Source organism: Malus domestica, chromosome 15 (assembly GCF_042453785.1).
Source record: "Malus domestica chromosome 15, GDT2T_hap1".
Taxonomy (NCBI): Eukaryota; Viridiplantae; Streptophyta; class Magnoliopsida; order Rosales; family Rosaceae; genus Malus; species Malus domestica.
The window spans coordinates 19620758-19635187 of NC_091675.1; the positions used below are offsets into that span (position 1 = coordinate 19620758).

Genomic DNA, 14430 nt, shown 5'->3' on the forward strand with positions numbered 1-14430 from the left:
CAACAACAACAACAAAGCCTTTTCCCACTAAGTGGGGTCAGCTGTATGAATCCTAGAACGCCATTGCGCTCGGTTTTGTGTCATGTCCTCCGTTAGATCCAAGTACTCTAAGTCTTTTCTTAGGGTCTCTTCCAAAGTTTTCCTAGGTCTTCCTCTACCCCTTCGGCCCTGAACCTCTGTCCCGTAGTCACATCTTCGAACCGGAGCGTCAGTAGGCCTTCTTTGCACATGTCTAAACCACCGTAACCGATTTTCTCTCATCTTTCCTTCAATTTCGGCTACTCCTACTTTACCTCGGATATCCTCATTCCTAATCTTATCATTTCTCGTGTGCCCACACATCCAACGAAGCATCATAATCTCCACTACACCCATTTTGTGTACGTGTTGCTGCTTCACCGCCCAACATTCTGTGCTATACAGCATCGCCGGCCTTATTGCCGTCCTATAAAATTTTCCCTTAAGCTTCAGTGGCCTACGACGGTCACACAACACGCCGGATGCACTCTTCCACTTCATCCATCCAGCTTGTATTCTATGGTTGAGATCTCCATCTAATTCTCTGTTCCTTTGCAAGATAGATCCTAGGTAGCGAAAACGGTCGCTCTTTGGTATTTCCTGATCTTAGATCCTCACCCCTAACTCATTTTGGCCTCCATTTGCACTGAACTTGCACTCCATATATTCTATCTTTGATCGGCTTAGGCAAAGACCTTTAGATTCCAACACTTCTCTCCAAAGGTTAAGCTTCGCATTTACCCATTCCTGAGTTTCATCTATCAACAATATATCGTTTGTGAAAAGCATACACCAAGGAATATCATCTTGAATATGTCATGTTAACTCATTCATTACCAACGCAAAAAGGTAAGGACTTAAGGATTGTTGATGCACAAAATCAGTGAGGACTTTGGTACAACAGAAAGTATTAAGTTTGTGATCTTAGGTAGATTGCTCCAGTCATTAAGATAAGTATGTAAATGGATAGAGACAGGAAAGCAAACACAATATGTACGTGGTTCACCCAGATTGGCTACGTCCACGAAGTAGAGGAGTTCTCATTAATTGTGAAGGGTTTACACAAGTACATAGGTTCAAGCTCTCCTTTAGTGAGTACAAGTGAATGATTTAGTACAAATGACATTAGGAAATATTATGGGAGAACGATCTCGTAATCACGAAACTTCTAAGTACCGAAGTGTGGTATCGTCTTCACTTGCCTTATCTGTCTCATAGGTAGATGTGACAACTTCTCTGGAAGTACTCTTCCTCCATCCATGGGTGGTATCTTTAACTGGTGGAGATGCACAAGGTAATGTATCAATTTCACTTGAAGCTTACTTGTAGTTTCAGGCTTGGTCAAGCGCGATACAAACCATGTAGTAGGAGTCCCCCAAGTCGCCGAGCTAAGGGATCTGCTGAAAGAGGTGACAGACAAGGTAAGCAATCAGAGCTCCAAGCAATCAGTCCTAGATCAGAAGTTTGATTTCGAGTTCCGGATGATTGTTCTCATTCTCCCTATCTTGCAGGCAGCATGAAGGATAAAGAGAAGAAAAATGAGAAGAGATGATATGAGATACTTTTGCTTTTGAAAAAGTAACTTTCCACAGGCTTATTCTTGAACTGGGCTGGAGGGTTTTTTGGTTTCCTCTAGAGTATAAGGCCGACTGAAGAATTTAAGGGTCAAAACAAGTCCATCAAATCTAGAGTACATTCGACCCTACTGATATGGGATACTTTTGCTGTTGACAAAGTAGTGGATGTATCGGCACGTGTTATGTTACACTTGCCTCCACATACTTTCTTGTATCCTTCTCACTTGCCCTATCTGTTCTTCAGGCAGATGTGGTATCTTCTCTGGAAGCATAAGATGTTGAAGATGAGTACTCGAAAACAATGCCAAGTAAGTAATCAGGTAAGGGGTTCCAGGCAGTCAGTTCCTGACTAGAAGCTTGATTCCAAGTGCTGACTGATTGCTCTATTTCTCCTTGTCTTGCAGGTAAGAACAAGACCAAAGGAAAAGACAGGGAAAAAGCATGATATGGGATACTCTTGCTTTTAACCCTGATGATATGAGATATTCTTGCTCTGGTGTAGCTTGTTTGCAGAAGTATTATCGGGGGGGGGGGAAAGAAAGCTGAGTATTTCGAGAGGCTTCGTTGGGAGTGCCCTCTCAGATATGAGGAAGGGTTGAGCATTTTGGCAGGTCTGCCTGTCCGTTGAGGATGAAGGTCGACATATATAGAAGTTTCCCTAATAATAAGTAGTAATGCTATTCCTTTACCCTGCTTGGTCATAGCTCGGTAGTGGGAGCTGCCAGCTTCACGTGTTTAAACTCTGTCAGAGCATTCTGAAAAAGTGGTATATGGTATCTAAAAAGCTGATGTTGCGTGTGAAGATTACAGACAAGCTTTATCCAAGGAGATCTGGCTCTCGAAGTTGAGAAAGCAGTGCCTCTTCGGTTTTCGAACAAGCAATCTTGTTGGGGATCTGGCTCTCGAGATTCGGAGAACGGTGCCTCTTCGATTTTTGAGAAAGCAATCCTGCTGGGAGTCTGGCTCTCGAGATTCGGATGGTGGTTCCTCTTCGATTTTGGAGCAAGCAATCTTGTTGGGAGTGTTTTCTCGAATGTGAGTAAAGATTGGGCATGTTTGCTAGTCTACCTTGCCACAGAGCATAAAAGTTAACACACAGGGACTTTCCAATTATCCAGCAGTGGTGTTATTCCTTTACCCTTGTGGGTAATAATATGGTAGCTAGACCTTCAAAATTTATGTGTCTAAACTTTGTTAGTGTTGTTTCTTTGCTATTCTTTTACCCTTCTTGGTCATAGCGATGTAATGGGAGCTGCAAGCTTTACGTGTCTAAACTTTGTCAGAAATCTTTGGCAAAGTTATCTGTGGTACCCATGAGCTGATGTTGCGTGTGGAAAGTGGATGATTGAACAGTAAGATTCACGTGCTTTCTACTTCACCAGAAATCTTCGACAGAATGCCCATAATTTCCGCAAAGCTGAGTGTGCATGTGACAGGTGCTGACAAGGCTGAAAAAGCAGGTGCCTCTTCAATTTCTGAGATCGGCCCTCGTGGTCTCTGAGCAGCCCAGCTTTTGAGAAAACAAGCGCCTCTTCGATTTCTGAGATCGGTCTTCGTGGTCTTTGAGCAGCCCAACTTTTGAGAAAGCAAACGCCTCTTCGATTTCTAAGATCGGCCCTCATGGTCTCTAAGCAGCCCAGCTTTTGAGAAAGCAAACGCCTCTTCAATTTCTGAGCAGGCACCTCTTCAATTTCTGAAGCTCTGTCGAGTGCAGATTTTTATAGAGGCTGGCATTAAGTTCCAAAGCACACTTGAATCTCCACCAGTAGAAGCTCCATTCTTGCACTTCTAAGATCTTGATTTGTCCGACCTCTTCTCTCTTCAACACCTTTGAAAATGTCTGGGCCCTCCGACCGTCATTTTGACTTGAACCTTGTTGAAGAGGTAGCCACGCCTTCTCCAGACAACATATGGCGCCCATCCTTCTTATCCCATACTGGTCCTCTTACCGTTGGGGATTCCGTGATGAAGAATGATATGACCGCTGCGGTGGTGGCCAGGAACCTTCTCACTCCCAAAGATAACAGACTACTTTCCAAACGGTCTGATGAGTTGGCTGTTAAGGATTCTCTGGCTCTCAGTGTTCAGTGTGCAGGTTCTGTGTCTAATATGGCCCAACGCTTATTTGCTCGAACCCGCCAAGTTGAATCATTGGCGGCTAAAGTGATGAGTCTCAAACAGGAGATTAGAGGGCTCAAGCATGAGAATAAACAGTTGCACCAGCTCGCACATGACTATGCTACAAACATGAAGAGGAAGCTTGACCAGATAAAGGAATTTGATGGTCAGATTTTACTTGATCATCAGAGGTTTGTGGGTTTGTTCCAAAGGCATTTATTGCCCTCGTCTTCTGGGGCTGTACCGCGTAATGAAGCTCCAAATGATCAACCTCTGATGCCTCCTCCTTCTAGGGTTATGTCCAGTACTAAGGCTCCAAATGATCCCCCTCTGGTGCCTTCTTTTTCTGGGGCTCTACCGACTGCTAAGACTTCTCCTAAGCAACCTTTGTGAAGGCTCCCTCTTGTTTGTTTACTTTGACTCATGTATATGTACATATTTGTAACTTATCGGAGATATCAATAAATAAGTTTTGCTTCATTTCAACGTATAGTGTTAAATACACCAAAGCCTTCTTCACTAAGTTCTTTGAAATTTTCTTTTGTTGAAGCTTGTAATGACACGTGATATACCACCTCGTGTGCCGATCACATTGAAAAATCTCATGTGCAATACAACTGCTTTTTGTGCAATCATAGGGCCTAGGTGCCTTCGTGCCTAGGGAAAAGTAGGCCTTGGTTGTGACTACAATGTCCAGTAGTATTGAACGCTCCAGATTTTAGTATTTAAATTCAACCATTAAGTTTGGAGATATTCAAAGCTTCGTTACGGCAAGTGGCATTTTACTACAGTAATAGAAAGGAGTTGAGTCATTGCATGACGACATAAGTTTGAATTTTATCGGTGGCGAATCTAACATCTAGTTTAATAAAATCTATCGTTTAACAAAAATGAAAAAAGGGTTTACTTTGCGCAAAAGGTTGATTCCTGTAACGCATTAGTTTAGTATTATTAATCTCTTCCTTTACAACCATCAAAAGATAGTGACTAGTGAGATACAATTTACACAAGGAAGAAAGTTCTCTTGGGTCAAGTTTGATTTCCATCCACTAAACCAAGAGTAGTGTTTGGGTGTAATCGTTTCACTATTTTCTTCTTATCACATAATAAGAGAGAGCAGAATTGTAAACCGGTTGCGCTTAAGATTTTGCCACAAGTGAGAGTAATTGTGTGTGTGTGTGTTTTTTTTTGTATGGCTTAGCAATGAAAGTCATTGTATCAAGACTCAGTAGTATTATAAGTATCAATTTTTTTTGTCAATTTAAGTCATAGAGTTTTATTTAATAACTTTGGTTTCATTTAAAAAAAAAAAAACTAATGAAAAGTTCAATTTTTTTTTAGTTTTAATGAAAAATGACAAATAAAGGTGTAGTCTTATCACATTATATAAGTAACTTGGTATTCGAATGATCTTGCACCCCCAATGTGGAAATAATAATAGTCTTAACTATGATTAACCAATTACGTAATCCTATTTGGTATGACTTATTATCGTATGACATAACATATATGATGGTGATTATGAATATCTCTCAATCAAGCCTGTATAAAAATTGTTAATAACAAGCTTGATTGAGAGATAACTATACAAAAATTGTCACTGCTCTCACAATACACGTCACATTCCAATGCTAAACCCTATTCTCTAGCAAGAGCATTTAGATTGTAGAGAGTAAAAGACAATTCATAATTCTTCACCACCAACCTCTTCTTCGTACTGTAAATATAAGTTCTTTATTTTACATTGATTTGATTCTATTATATTCGTGATTCTAATGTCTTGTTTTTGTCCACACAACGTTATTTCATAGGTAAGGGAAGTCATGATACATGTGTAATTATGTCATGTAAAAACAGGCCATGTGAACCCCAAAATGTATTGACACACTGACCCACATAAGCCTACTTGTGTTCCGCCAAAAGATAGTACCAAATAAAGGCAACTGGCTACGATTCGCATCTAGCATCTCCCCACACACGCCTGCAGTATATTTTCTGAAGAGAATGAAATGGATGGAGTTGTTGTGATACATGGGTCCACAGAGGACGTTTGGGATTGTTGTACTTTAAAAAAAAAAAAAAAAAACTACTTATGCTATGTTTTAAGAATAATCAGTTGTAAAATAAAGTTGATGAGTGTTTGTTTAATTGAATTTTAAAAGTATTGCGCGTATGAAAAGCAGCGCAAAAGCATTTGCTATAATTTAATGTAAAAGTGATATAATTGTATTCAATAACAAATGTACATAGTAGTAGGAGTGGGGGCGATGACAGCAGTGATGGTAATGGTGATGGTGGTTGCGGTGGAGGTGGTGGTGGTGGTGGTGGTGCTAATAGTGGGATGTGTTGGTTGGGGTGGAAAGGTAACAATGGTGGAAGGGCGATGGCAGTGGTGACAATGGTGGAGGTTGTGATTATGGCAGTGGTGGTGACAAAGGTGTAAGGTTAGTATTTGTAGTGGTAGGTTGTAACGTTTACTCTATTATCTAAGGGATAGAATGTGTGTGAAGGGCTAAACAATGTCATTTAAAAAAATTTAATGAAGGTATTACAACAATTGAAAATAATTATTAAAGACTCAACGCTGTTTTTTATTAAAATAACTTTTAAAAGCAACCTACATGATGCTTTTAAAAGTTGTTGTCTAGAACCCATTGCTTTTAAAATAAACAAGATATTTTACTTTTACCAAACATATTTTTAATGCTTAACTTTAAAGTTAAGCAGTTTTTAGTGAAGAAAAAAAAACAATACCAAACGGGGCCTAACAACCTGCAAATGTACACTTCAGCCCCTTGCTGCTTTAAGCAACCACACACATGATGCATGCATGGTGGATCCATCGAACCCCAATTGCTAAAACATAGAAAAAGCTACTATATATATGAAGAAGGAAAAATAAATCAATCATATATAGAAAACTACTTTCCAACGGCAAAAAAGTATCTATGATACAGAATGTGCTGAGTCACAAAGTTTAAAAATAAAAAAAAATAAAAAAATAAAAAAGAGAAAAAGCTAATTTACATGTGGGAAAATTAATGAGGCATAAACTCCCAAAATTAGCTTCCTGTAACCTAGCAACTAGCCATTACCTCTACGTATGGCTTTCGAAGTAGATGAATCTCGAAAAGTCGGAACAGTGCTTTCTTCATCATTCAGGTTTCCATGAACTGTGAGGTTGGGGGGCTTATTTTTGTCTTCACGGCACCTGCAAGTTGGTTTATATCAAACAATTTGCATATCGGTCTAGGATTAGTGATCGGCCTGATGTTAGAGACTGTATACCGTGGTATACATAAGTTTGAAGCATATGGGGCACTTACCATAATGAACCCCACGTATTTCGACTTCTCGCCATTCTTGGACAAGGGCACAGCAGCAACACATGAAATGTGAAAGGAAGTCATCAATAAAGCCTCCCTGCCAAAGAACGGAGGTTTATCACGGTAAATGTTGGTTCTTCATGTTGGATTATGACATATTAGAATGTTGGATTATGAGTGACCAATGGTAATGCATTTTCTATATATAACACGATACACGACAGAGGAGAATTACAGTGCATTCACCTCATGTCTCAATATACCAGAACCTACAAGATCAAACCATGCAGTCGCGAAGATACTATGATTTTACTTCAAGCGAGGAAAATGGGAAAGGAATTACCGAGATATTCAACATCTTGCGAAGTTTCCTTCTAATGCAGCATGTATAGCAACAGCATGACAATACTAGCGAATAAGCCATCAATTCGTTACATGCTTCTGCTGAAGCTGATAATCATCAAAAAGAATTTATGAGTTTCCAAAAGTATAAGAAAGGGCATGTATAGAATGTCAATATCGCCACGGCCAAAAAGAAACGCACCATTGCAACTTAATTTAACCATAGAAAGTGAGGAAATAATGTGAAACATGGGGCATATCTAGAACTAATGGAACAGTCTATGCATGCACTTGACGAGCCATAAAAATACTCCCAAAATCAAATCAACTGAACATTCAAAATCACTGCCCACATAAAAAATAATGCTATCACAACTCATGAGCTGTTACCAGAACGTCATGTAAAATTTCCAAAGGATGGTTCTAGCCCATTTTAATGTCGGTACTCAGTAGCATGAGAAAAATAAAAATTTCTTCAGCTAGTCTCATGCAATCTTTTGTTTAGGCCTTGTTCGAATCATCGATCAGGCGTGAACAACTGGCATTTGTTAAGATATAGCCTAATCAAATAGGCTGTCTATCTTTTTAATGTGCAACTACCCTATCGTTGTTACCTTGATAAAGATTAGCCTGTAAGCACATTATCTCCTTAACTTTTAAGACATGAAGGTAGTCTAAATTTCTGCAGTATTACAATCCAGATTTTACCACAAAATCAACATCAATGTACAATTGTCATTTGTCATTTGTTCTGGGTCCATACCAGATGTCATTTCAACATGGATTTATAAACTATACCAAAGATCGCATGACAAGTCGATCACCTTAAACTCTGAACTGTGAAAGTACAAGACTTGAAACAAATGCCAAAGGACATTCAGATATAGCCTTGAAACAAATGCCAAAGAGCATTCAGATATAGCCTCATCAAATAGGCTGTCAATCTTTCTAATGTGTAACTGCAACCAGCCCATCATTGTTAGCTTGATATAGATTAGCCTGTACGCACATTATCTAACTTTCGGGACATGGTGGCAGTCTAAATTATGTTAGAGCTTTGAACTAAGCGGTTGTGGGTTCAAAGTCTCTCATCCCCCATCACTCAGTTATATTTTAACTGACAGTGAGGCAGAATGGGGCTACACACCTATGTTTTCTGTCTGCCACTCCACATGCATAATGGGGATGCATGTGAGCGGGTGCAAGCTTGATATACATTATTTACCCACTCCTAAGCTTTTGAGGATACATTAAAAGTTTAACATATAAAAACAGATTAACCAGGCTTAGATAATCCAAAGAAAACTTACAAATAGGCCTGTTAGTTGCCACTGAAGCAATTTTTGAAAACGTCCCACAAGGATAGAAGAATGTCTTTATACCTGCAAAGAAAATTATCGCCAAAACTTTAGCATGCACAGCACAATTTTCCCTTTAATCACTTGGTATAGGGGATGATGTAACTCTTATCTGTCTAATGATTGTAATGTTTGACCAACCCAACCTTGATTATATGACATTTATATGAAAGCAATATTATACATATCACAGAACTTAATTTGTGATGCACCCTAGACTCATGAAAAAAACCATATCCGAAATAAAAATCATCTTAACACGTGCATTGCATGTGCATGAGTAGATGGACTGAGAGAATATTGACGCTTGAGTTAACTGGTGTTATTATAAGCAGAGGGAATGGGTTTTGGAAGATTGAACTCAGCCCAGCAGGATAAGCCAACAGGACCAATTTGTAATAAACTCCGAACAACCCCATTTTTAGTCATGTTAATTGAAATTGACATGTCTAAACTACTAATAAAACTATAGTAATATTGAGACTAACAAATATTCTTTAATTAAACTGTAGCCCTAATTTTTTGACATTTCCTTCCTGTTTGGATTGAATGGTACTATTTGATTATAAAATATTAGACCTATCCCTTGCCTTCATTACCTGGGGCAAGTTTCAAGAACAGACGCACAGTATGAGATACACAACAAGAAGAAAAAAAAGGAGCAGTATCTTACTGCTAGATCTTGTCAAGCATACAGAAGCATGTTGAGCATGAAAGCAAAAGTAAAGGCACCCTAATCCATTATAACACTTTGATTATCAATTCCAGTAACCAGACTACAAGAATAAAGAACTTACACAGAAATGGTTCCGAGCAACATCCAAGTAGATCAGTATTCCATTCTTCATGCAGGTGTGAACCTCTAGTTGACAACAAATCATGTCCAGAAGAAACTGAAGACGTGCTTCTGCATATACAAATTGTCACATCAGATATGCAAAAACCCCAAGAAGTAGAGAGATGTGAGTGCACACAGACATGGGAAAATCAGAATCCCTTGCAGAATGATATGCATATCTCTGCTCATCAGACATATCTGACTGACGGAGATCAATCAATGTTGAGAAGCTCCAAGAATGAAACTAGCCTATGCATCACCATTGTTACACTCACCGATTGCAACACTAAATTTTAAATGGCGCTATAACTACATAGAATAAGAGGTCGCACTTGGTGCGATGGCAAGTGCCTTCGCCCATGAGCGGTAGGTCTCGGGTTCGAGACTTGGGAGCAGCCTCTTCATAAATGGGGGTAAGGCTAGCCGACATTCACCTCTCCCAGACCCTGCGTAAAGCGGGAGCCTTGTGCACTGGGTACGACCTTTTTTTTTTATAACTACATAGAATTACAGATGTACAAAACATACAGAAAACTAACCTTGAAGTTTTGCGAGATTCACTTTTTTGATAGCTTTCATTAGATGAATGATCTTTCTCATTATTGGCATCTGACTGACTCCGCTCTACTTTCTTACTACTTTTTTCGGGGGAAGAATTTGCAGCTACGGTTTCTGTCACTTCCAGCAAACGCTGAATTACTTCACATTGACCCACATCATAAGTAGCTTGCGACCGTTGTAGTTCAAGTTGAAGCTTTTCATTTTCCTTTTGGAGTGCCTCATTAAAAGCTAAGTTCGGATAGGAGCAAGAAAGTGTTTTCTTCAGTACTACAGTGTCATGTTTTGAGGGGTCTGGTTTAAGGATCACGTCCTGTACCTTTCTGTCCTCATCGTCCAACGTGTATTCACGTTGATCCATTTCAATGTCTTCCAATCTCTCCTGTAGTGAAGAGCAGAATGAATGAACTTAAATCATGTTAAACCGTTAATAGAAAGGCAGGAACAGCTAAGTACAATCTTAGGCAATTAATTTAGTCTACTTTTACCTATGGGCCAATATGCAGATTACGGTAAATCTGGAGGCAGAGCAAAGTTAAATGGAGTTTACGTGCTTGTTAATGAAGAAAGATAATGGTAATTGTATTTCATAATTACAAATTCTCAGAGCCCAATCCTTGTCATTTTATATATCACTGAAAAACAAAAGTCTTAGTAAATAGAATAAATCATTAACAACGAAAAGCTTCATACAAACTACTTCCGTTTGCTTAATTCTTCCATCAAGTTGCTGATATACCTAGCCTACTCAAAATAAGCCATCTCCATAACTTAAACATCTGATAATATAAGTAAAGGACAAAGTAGAGCAGACATCCTAGCTACTCAAAGTGAGCCGTCTTCGTCCCCTCAACATTAACAATTCCAGGAGAAATTTAACGAAGGTTAGATGCCGCATAATTACCAAAACAAGGACAATCAAACTACAATATCCAATTTCAAGGAAGATCACAAATTCCTCTTGCGACACACACTCATCAATTAGACCACAAAGCAAACGAAGAACCGTAATTATAATAATAATTACTAAACCAATAACAACAACATGAAAAACGAAAAAAAAAACAAACAAACAATAATCCGAAAATTTTCAATACCCTGACTCGAGCGTTGTCCACGAGAGTAATCAGAGGCACAAGTTTCAAGTATCTATCAATTTCGTTCTGAGCCTTTCTGAACTGGTACACAATGTTCCATCCCATTGCAAGCAAATACAGATAGCTCCGGTCTTGGCAGCTATTGACCAAAATGTAAGACCTCCTCAGAGCTTCCTCGAGCTGCTCCAGAGGCTCCCTTGTCTCCGGATACCTCTTAAGCTCCGAGATCTTCAGCTGCTCCAACAAGTTCCCGATCAGCTTCAAATGCTGTGCAAATTGCCTGCAATTCTTCTTGTGCATTCGCGCCGTGTTTGCCGCCTTGACTATCAGTCCAATCAACCTCACAGCGTCTAGGCCCGTCAACTGAGCCACATTTGCAATTTCTCCCAATTGATCCCACGACGCCATTTTCGTCTCTCCGAAAGCACTAAACCTCGACTTTTCAGCTTTTTTGTAAACACTTCACTGGATCACAGATACAGATCTCATTCACTATAATCACTTCAGTTTGACATAAACAAAAACATGAACCAAATTGAAGTTATAAAGCAGCAATTGCTCTGAAAAATTGCCCAAAAATCGAAAATCTCGGCGAAATTTGCAGGATTTTCAGCAACGGAATCGCATTGTGATTGAGATCTTCAGGTTTCGGAGCAATTGAGTGCGCATTTCAACTGCAGAAAAAAAAGACGCAAAAAATCAGATAACGAAATCTCCAATTTTCGCATTTACGCTTATTGACTCGCTTTTTCAACGCTCAAATAAACAAAAGCGACCAAAAATATTAAATAAAAAAACTGCAAAGAAATATAAATGTATCGCCGTCAACTCACTGTTCTTCGCCGCCGTTCTTCAGCTTCCGGTCGGTTTCTGTTTACTAATTTTCAAAAAGGGAAAAGCACCTGCAGCAAAAGCTTTAAAGCTATTCAATCAGATAAATAAGAGAAAAAATGGAAAATGCAAATGCGAGCGAGGACGGAGGCGATGAGCGTTTGTTTCACCTTCTCTCTGCAAACAGGTGGGGGTGTAATTTTGAGCAACTTCGAGGGCTTTTTCTTCGCGTATATATTGCATGAAACGGAAAAGAAACGTCAAAAATCTGCGACGAGGAGAAAAGGGCATGGGATATTGGGCGTTGCAGGCATTGCTTTGCGGGAACGAGCTTCTTCTTCTGTTTCTTCTTTCTTCTCCCCTCCTCTCTCTCTCTCCTCTCTCTCTCTCTCTCTCTCTCTCTCTTATTTCTCTTTCTTCTGGTTCTGTGTGGATTTTGGAAGGTTTTGAGGAGAGAGACAAATAGATAGATAGAAAGAGAGCTCTGATGGAAAACTCCCACTCACGCACTCTCTCTCTCTCTCTCACTGCTTCGGTGTTATTTGTCCGTGCATTGTTTTGAGCAAAGCAAACACTCTCTCTCTCTCTGCTCTCCTCTCTCTTCTCTCTCTCTATCCCAATCGCACACGCCACGCCAGAAGAGGCTGATGAGCTAGGATTTAGTGGCGCTGGTCTTGAAAGACGCATTTGTCCATACTCCGCTATCCATTTTACGAAGCTGCCAAGTGTCAACGACCTCGGCCTAGTGTAACGGCGCTGTTCGCCTGGTGGCGGTTAAATACTTGCGCCAAATTTTCTTTGGAGTTTTTTCTTTCTTTCTTTTTTTATCAAAAAACACAAATGTTAATCTAACATTTGTTACATTTATTAAATTTATAATAATAAAATTGAGAAAAATTAAGATAATAAATACAAGTAAGTCACTTTTTAAGATTACATAAAAGTCACACCAAATGCAGAAGATTTAATATCTATTTACTCATGGAAGTTTAATGATAATTTCACATTGGATTACAAAGTTCATATAATTAGGGGTGATTACAATTCAATTCGGCTATATTTTTTGTTAAAAGGGATGACCTTAAGCATTTCCTTATTTACTTAGTTTGCCATTAAATATTTCCTTATTTACTTATTAGTCAAAAACGAACAAAAATGTAAGTAAATATTCATAAAAGTTTTATCAATGAAAACAAGGTGACAGGCTGGCAGCTGGACGTGGTAGGGGGAATAAATGAAGCTCAACTGACAATGTCATTAAGAAGGGAAAAAGCAGATAGGATCCGGCATGTGAGGATTTTGGGGATTTTTAGATCACATTCGTTCATCGTACATTGTGCGATTAGTTTTTGTTAAGTACTGTTTATATTCAATTTTAAATAAAAATTTATAATGATTTCTGACCGGACAATGCATGATAAACTGATGTGAGAGGATCCTCACAAAAAAGATCCGGCAAGAATAGTGACGGATCCAAGATTTTAAACTGGGGGGTCCTAATAATAAAGGTCAAAAAATTTATAGACAAAAACATTGAAAATTTAAATATAATACATTTCATTCAAAAATCATATGCAAAACAATATTACAAATTATAAAATCATAATTCAAGCGTCCATTACGAGGTTTCATAAGTTATTAGGGAGTACCTAAGTTATTGATTATCTAATATGGACCACTAAATTTAAAACACCGGTCAAATAAAACTCTCCCCAAACTCCCTCTATCTTTCTAACCAAACACACCATTTTTCTCTTTTACTAGTTTCCAAACATCCACTTTCTCTCTCACTAAGAACACAACTGCCATACCTCCACCAACCGCCTCCCTCCCCATTCTCCCGAAGCCATGGCAGCTCCACCCCCAAATTTCACCAACCCATGACATGACAAATCATATCCATCTTACTAACCTTATGTAGGAAATTTCACCCATAAGAAAAATTACTAAGGTGGTTGAAATAATTTGGGGAAACTTGGGCTTATGTACTACCCCGCCAGACGACAAAGAAAGGTTGGAGGAGAAGTGGGTGGCACCGATGGATGAGACCATGGCAGAAGCAAGGAGGAGAGAGGCTGGAAGGGTCCTTATTTTCTTTCTTCTCCGTGCACGGTCATCTTCTCCAAGAAGAAGACAGTCATTGCAACCTGCAACCTACAACCTGAACAGACCTCATACTCGAGTACGAAGGGTCCCCAGAAAATTTCTAGTAGCAATTTAAGATCACTGACGGGTCCTGGGACCTCCAAGGTCCCTATGTGGATCCGTCATTGGGCGAGAATCCTCTTGGGAAAAAGGTCAAAAGCGTCATATAAGTGTTCTCTCGACCATAAACAAGAAAAGGAATATGCTGATTTGTCTTCTAAA

General features: G+C 39.2%; 1 protein-coding gene across 3 annotated transcripts; it reads right to left on the reverse strand.

The window, feature by feature from the left end:
* Nucleotides 1–6598: 6598 nt before the first annotated feature.
* On the reverse strand, nt 6599–12748 carry LOC103415918 (protein MID1-COMPLEMENTING ACTIVITY 1). Of its 3 annotated transcripts, none has more exons than XM_008354200.4 (9): nt 12234–12748; nt 12066–12134; nt 11233–11906; nt 10117–10517; nt 9537–9646; nt 8692–8763; nt 7383–7489; nt 7040–7136; nt 6599–6924 (listed from the first exon to the last, which is right to left on the reverse strand). In XM_008354200.4, the coding sequence occupies exons 3-9, from the start codon at nt 11638–11640 to the stop codon at nt 6872–6874; spliced, it is 1248 nt and encodes a 415-aa protein (XP_008352422.1). In that variant the 5' UTR covers nt 11641–11906; nt 12066–12134; nt 12234–12748; the 3' UTR covers nt 6599–6871. The 3 variants fall into 3 exon arrangements, with proteins under 3 accessions (XP_008352422.1, XP_028950210.1, XP_028950209.1); XM_029094377.2 differs by having other exon boundaries at nt 12066–12146; nt 12234–12600; XM_029094376.2 differs by having other exon boundaries at nt 12066–12154; nt 12234–12571.
* Between the last annotated feature and the right edge of the window lie 1682 nt (nt 12749–14430).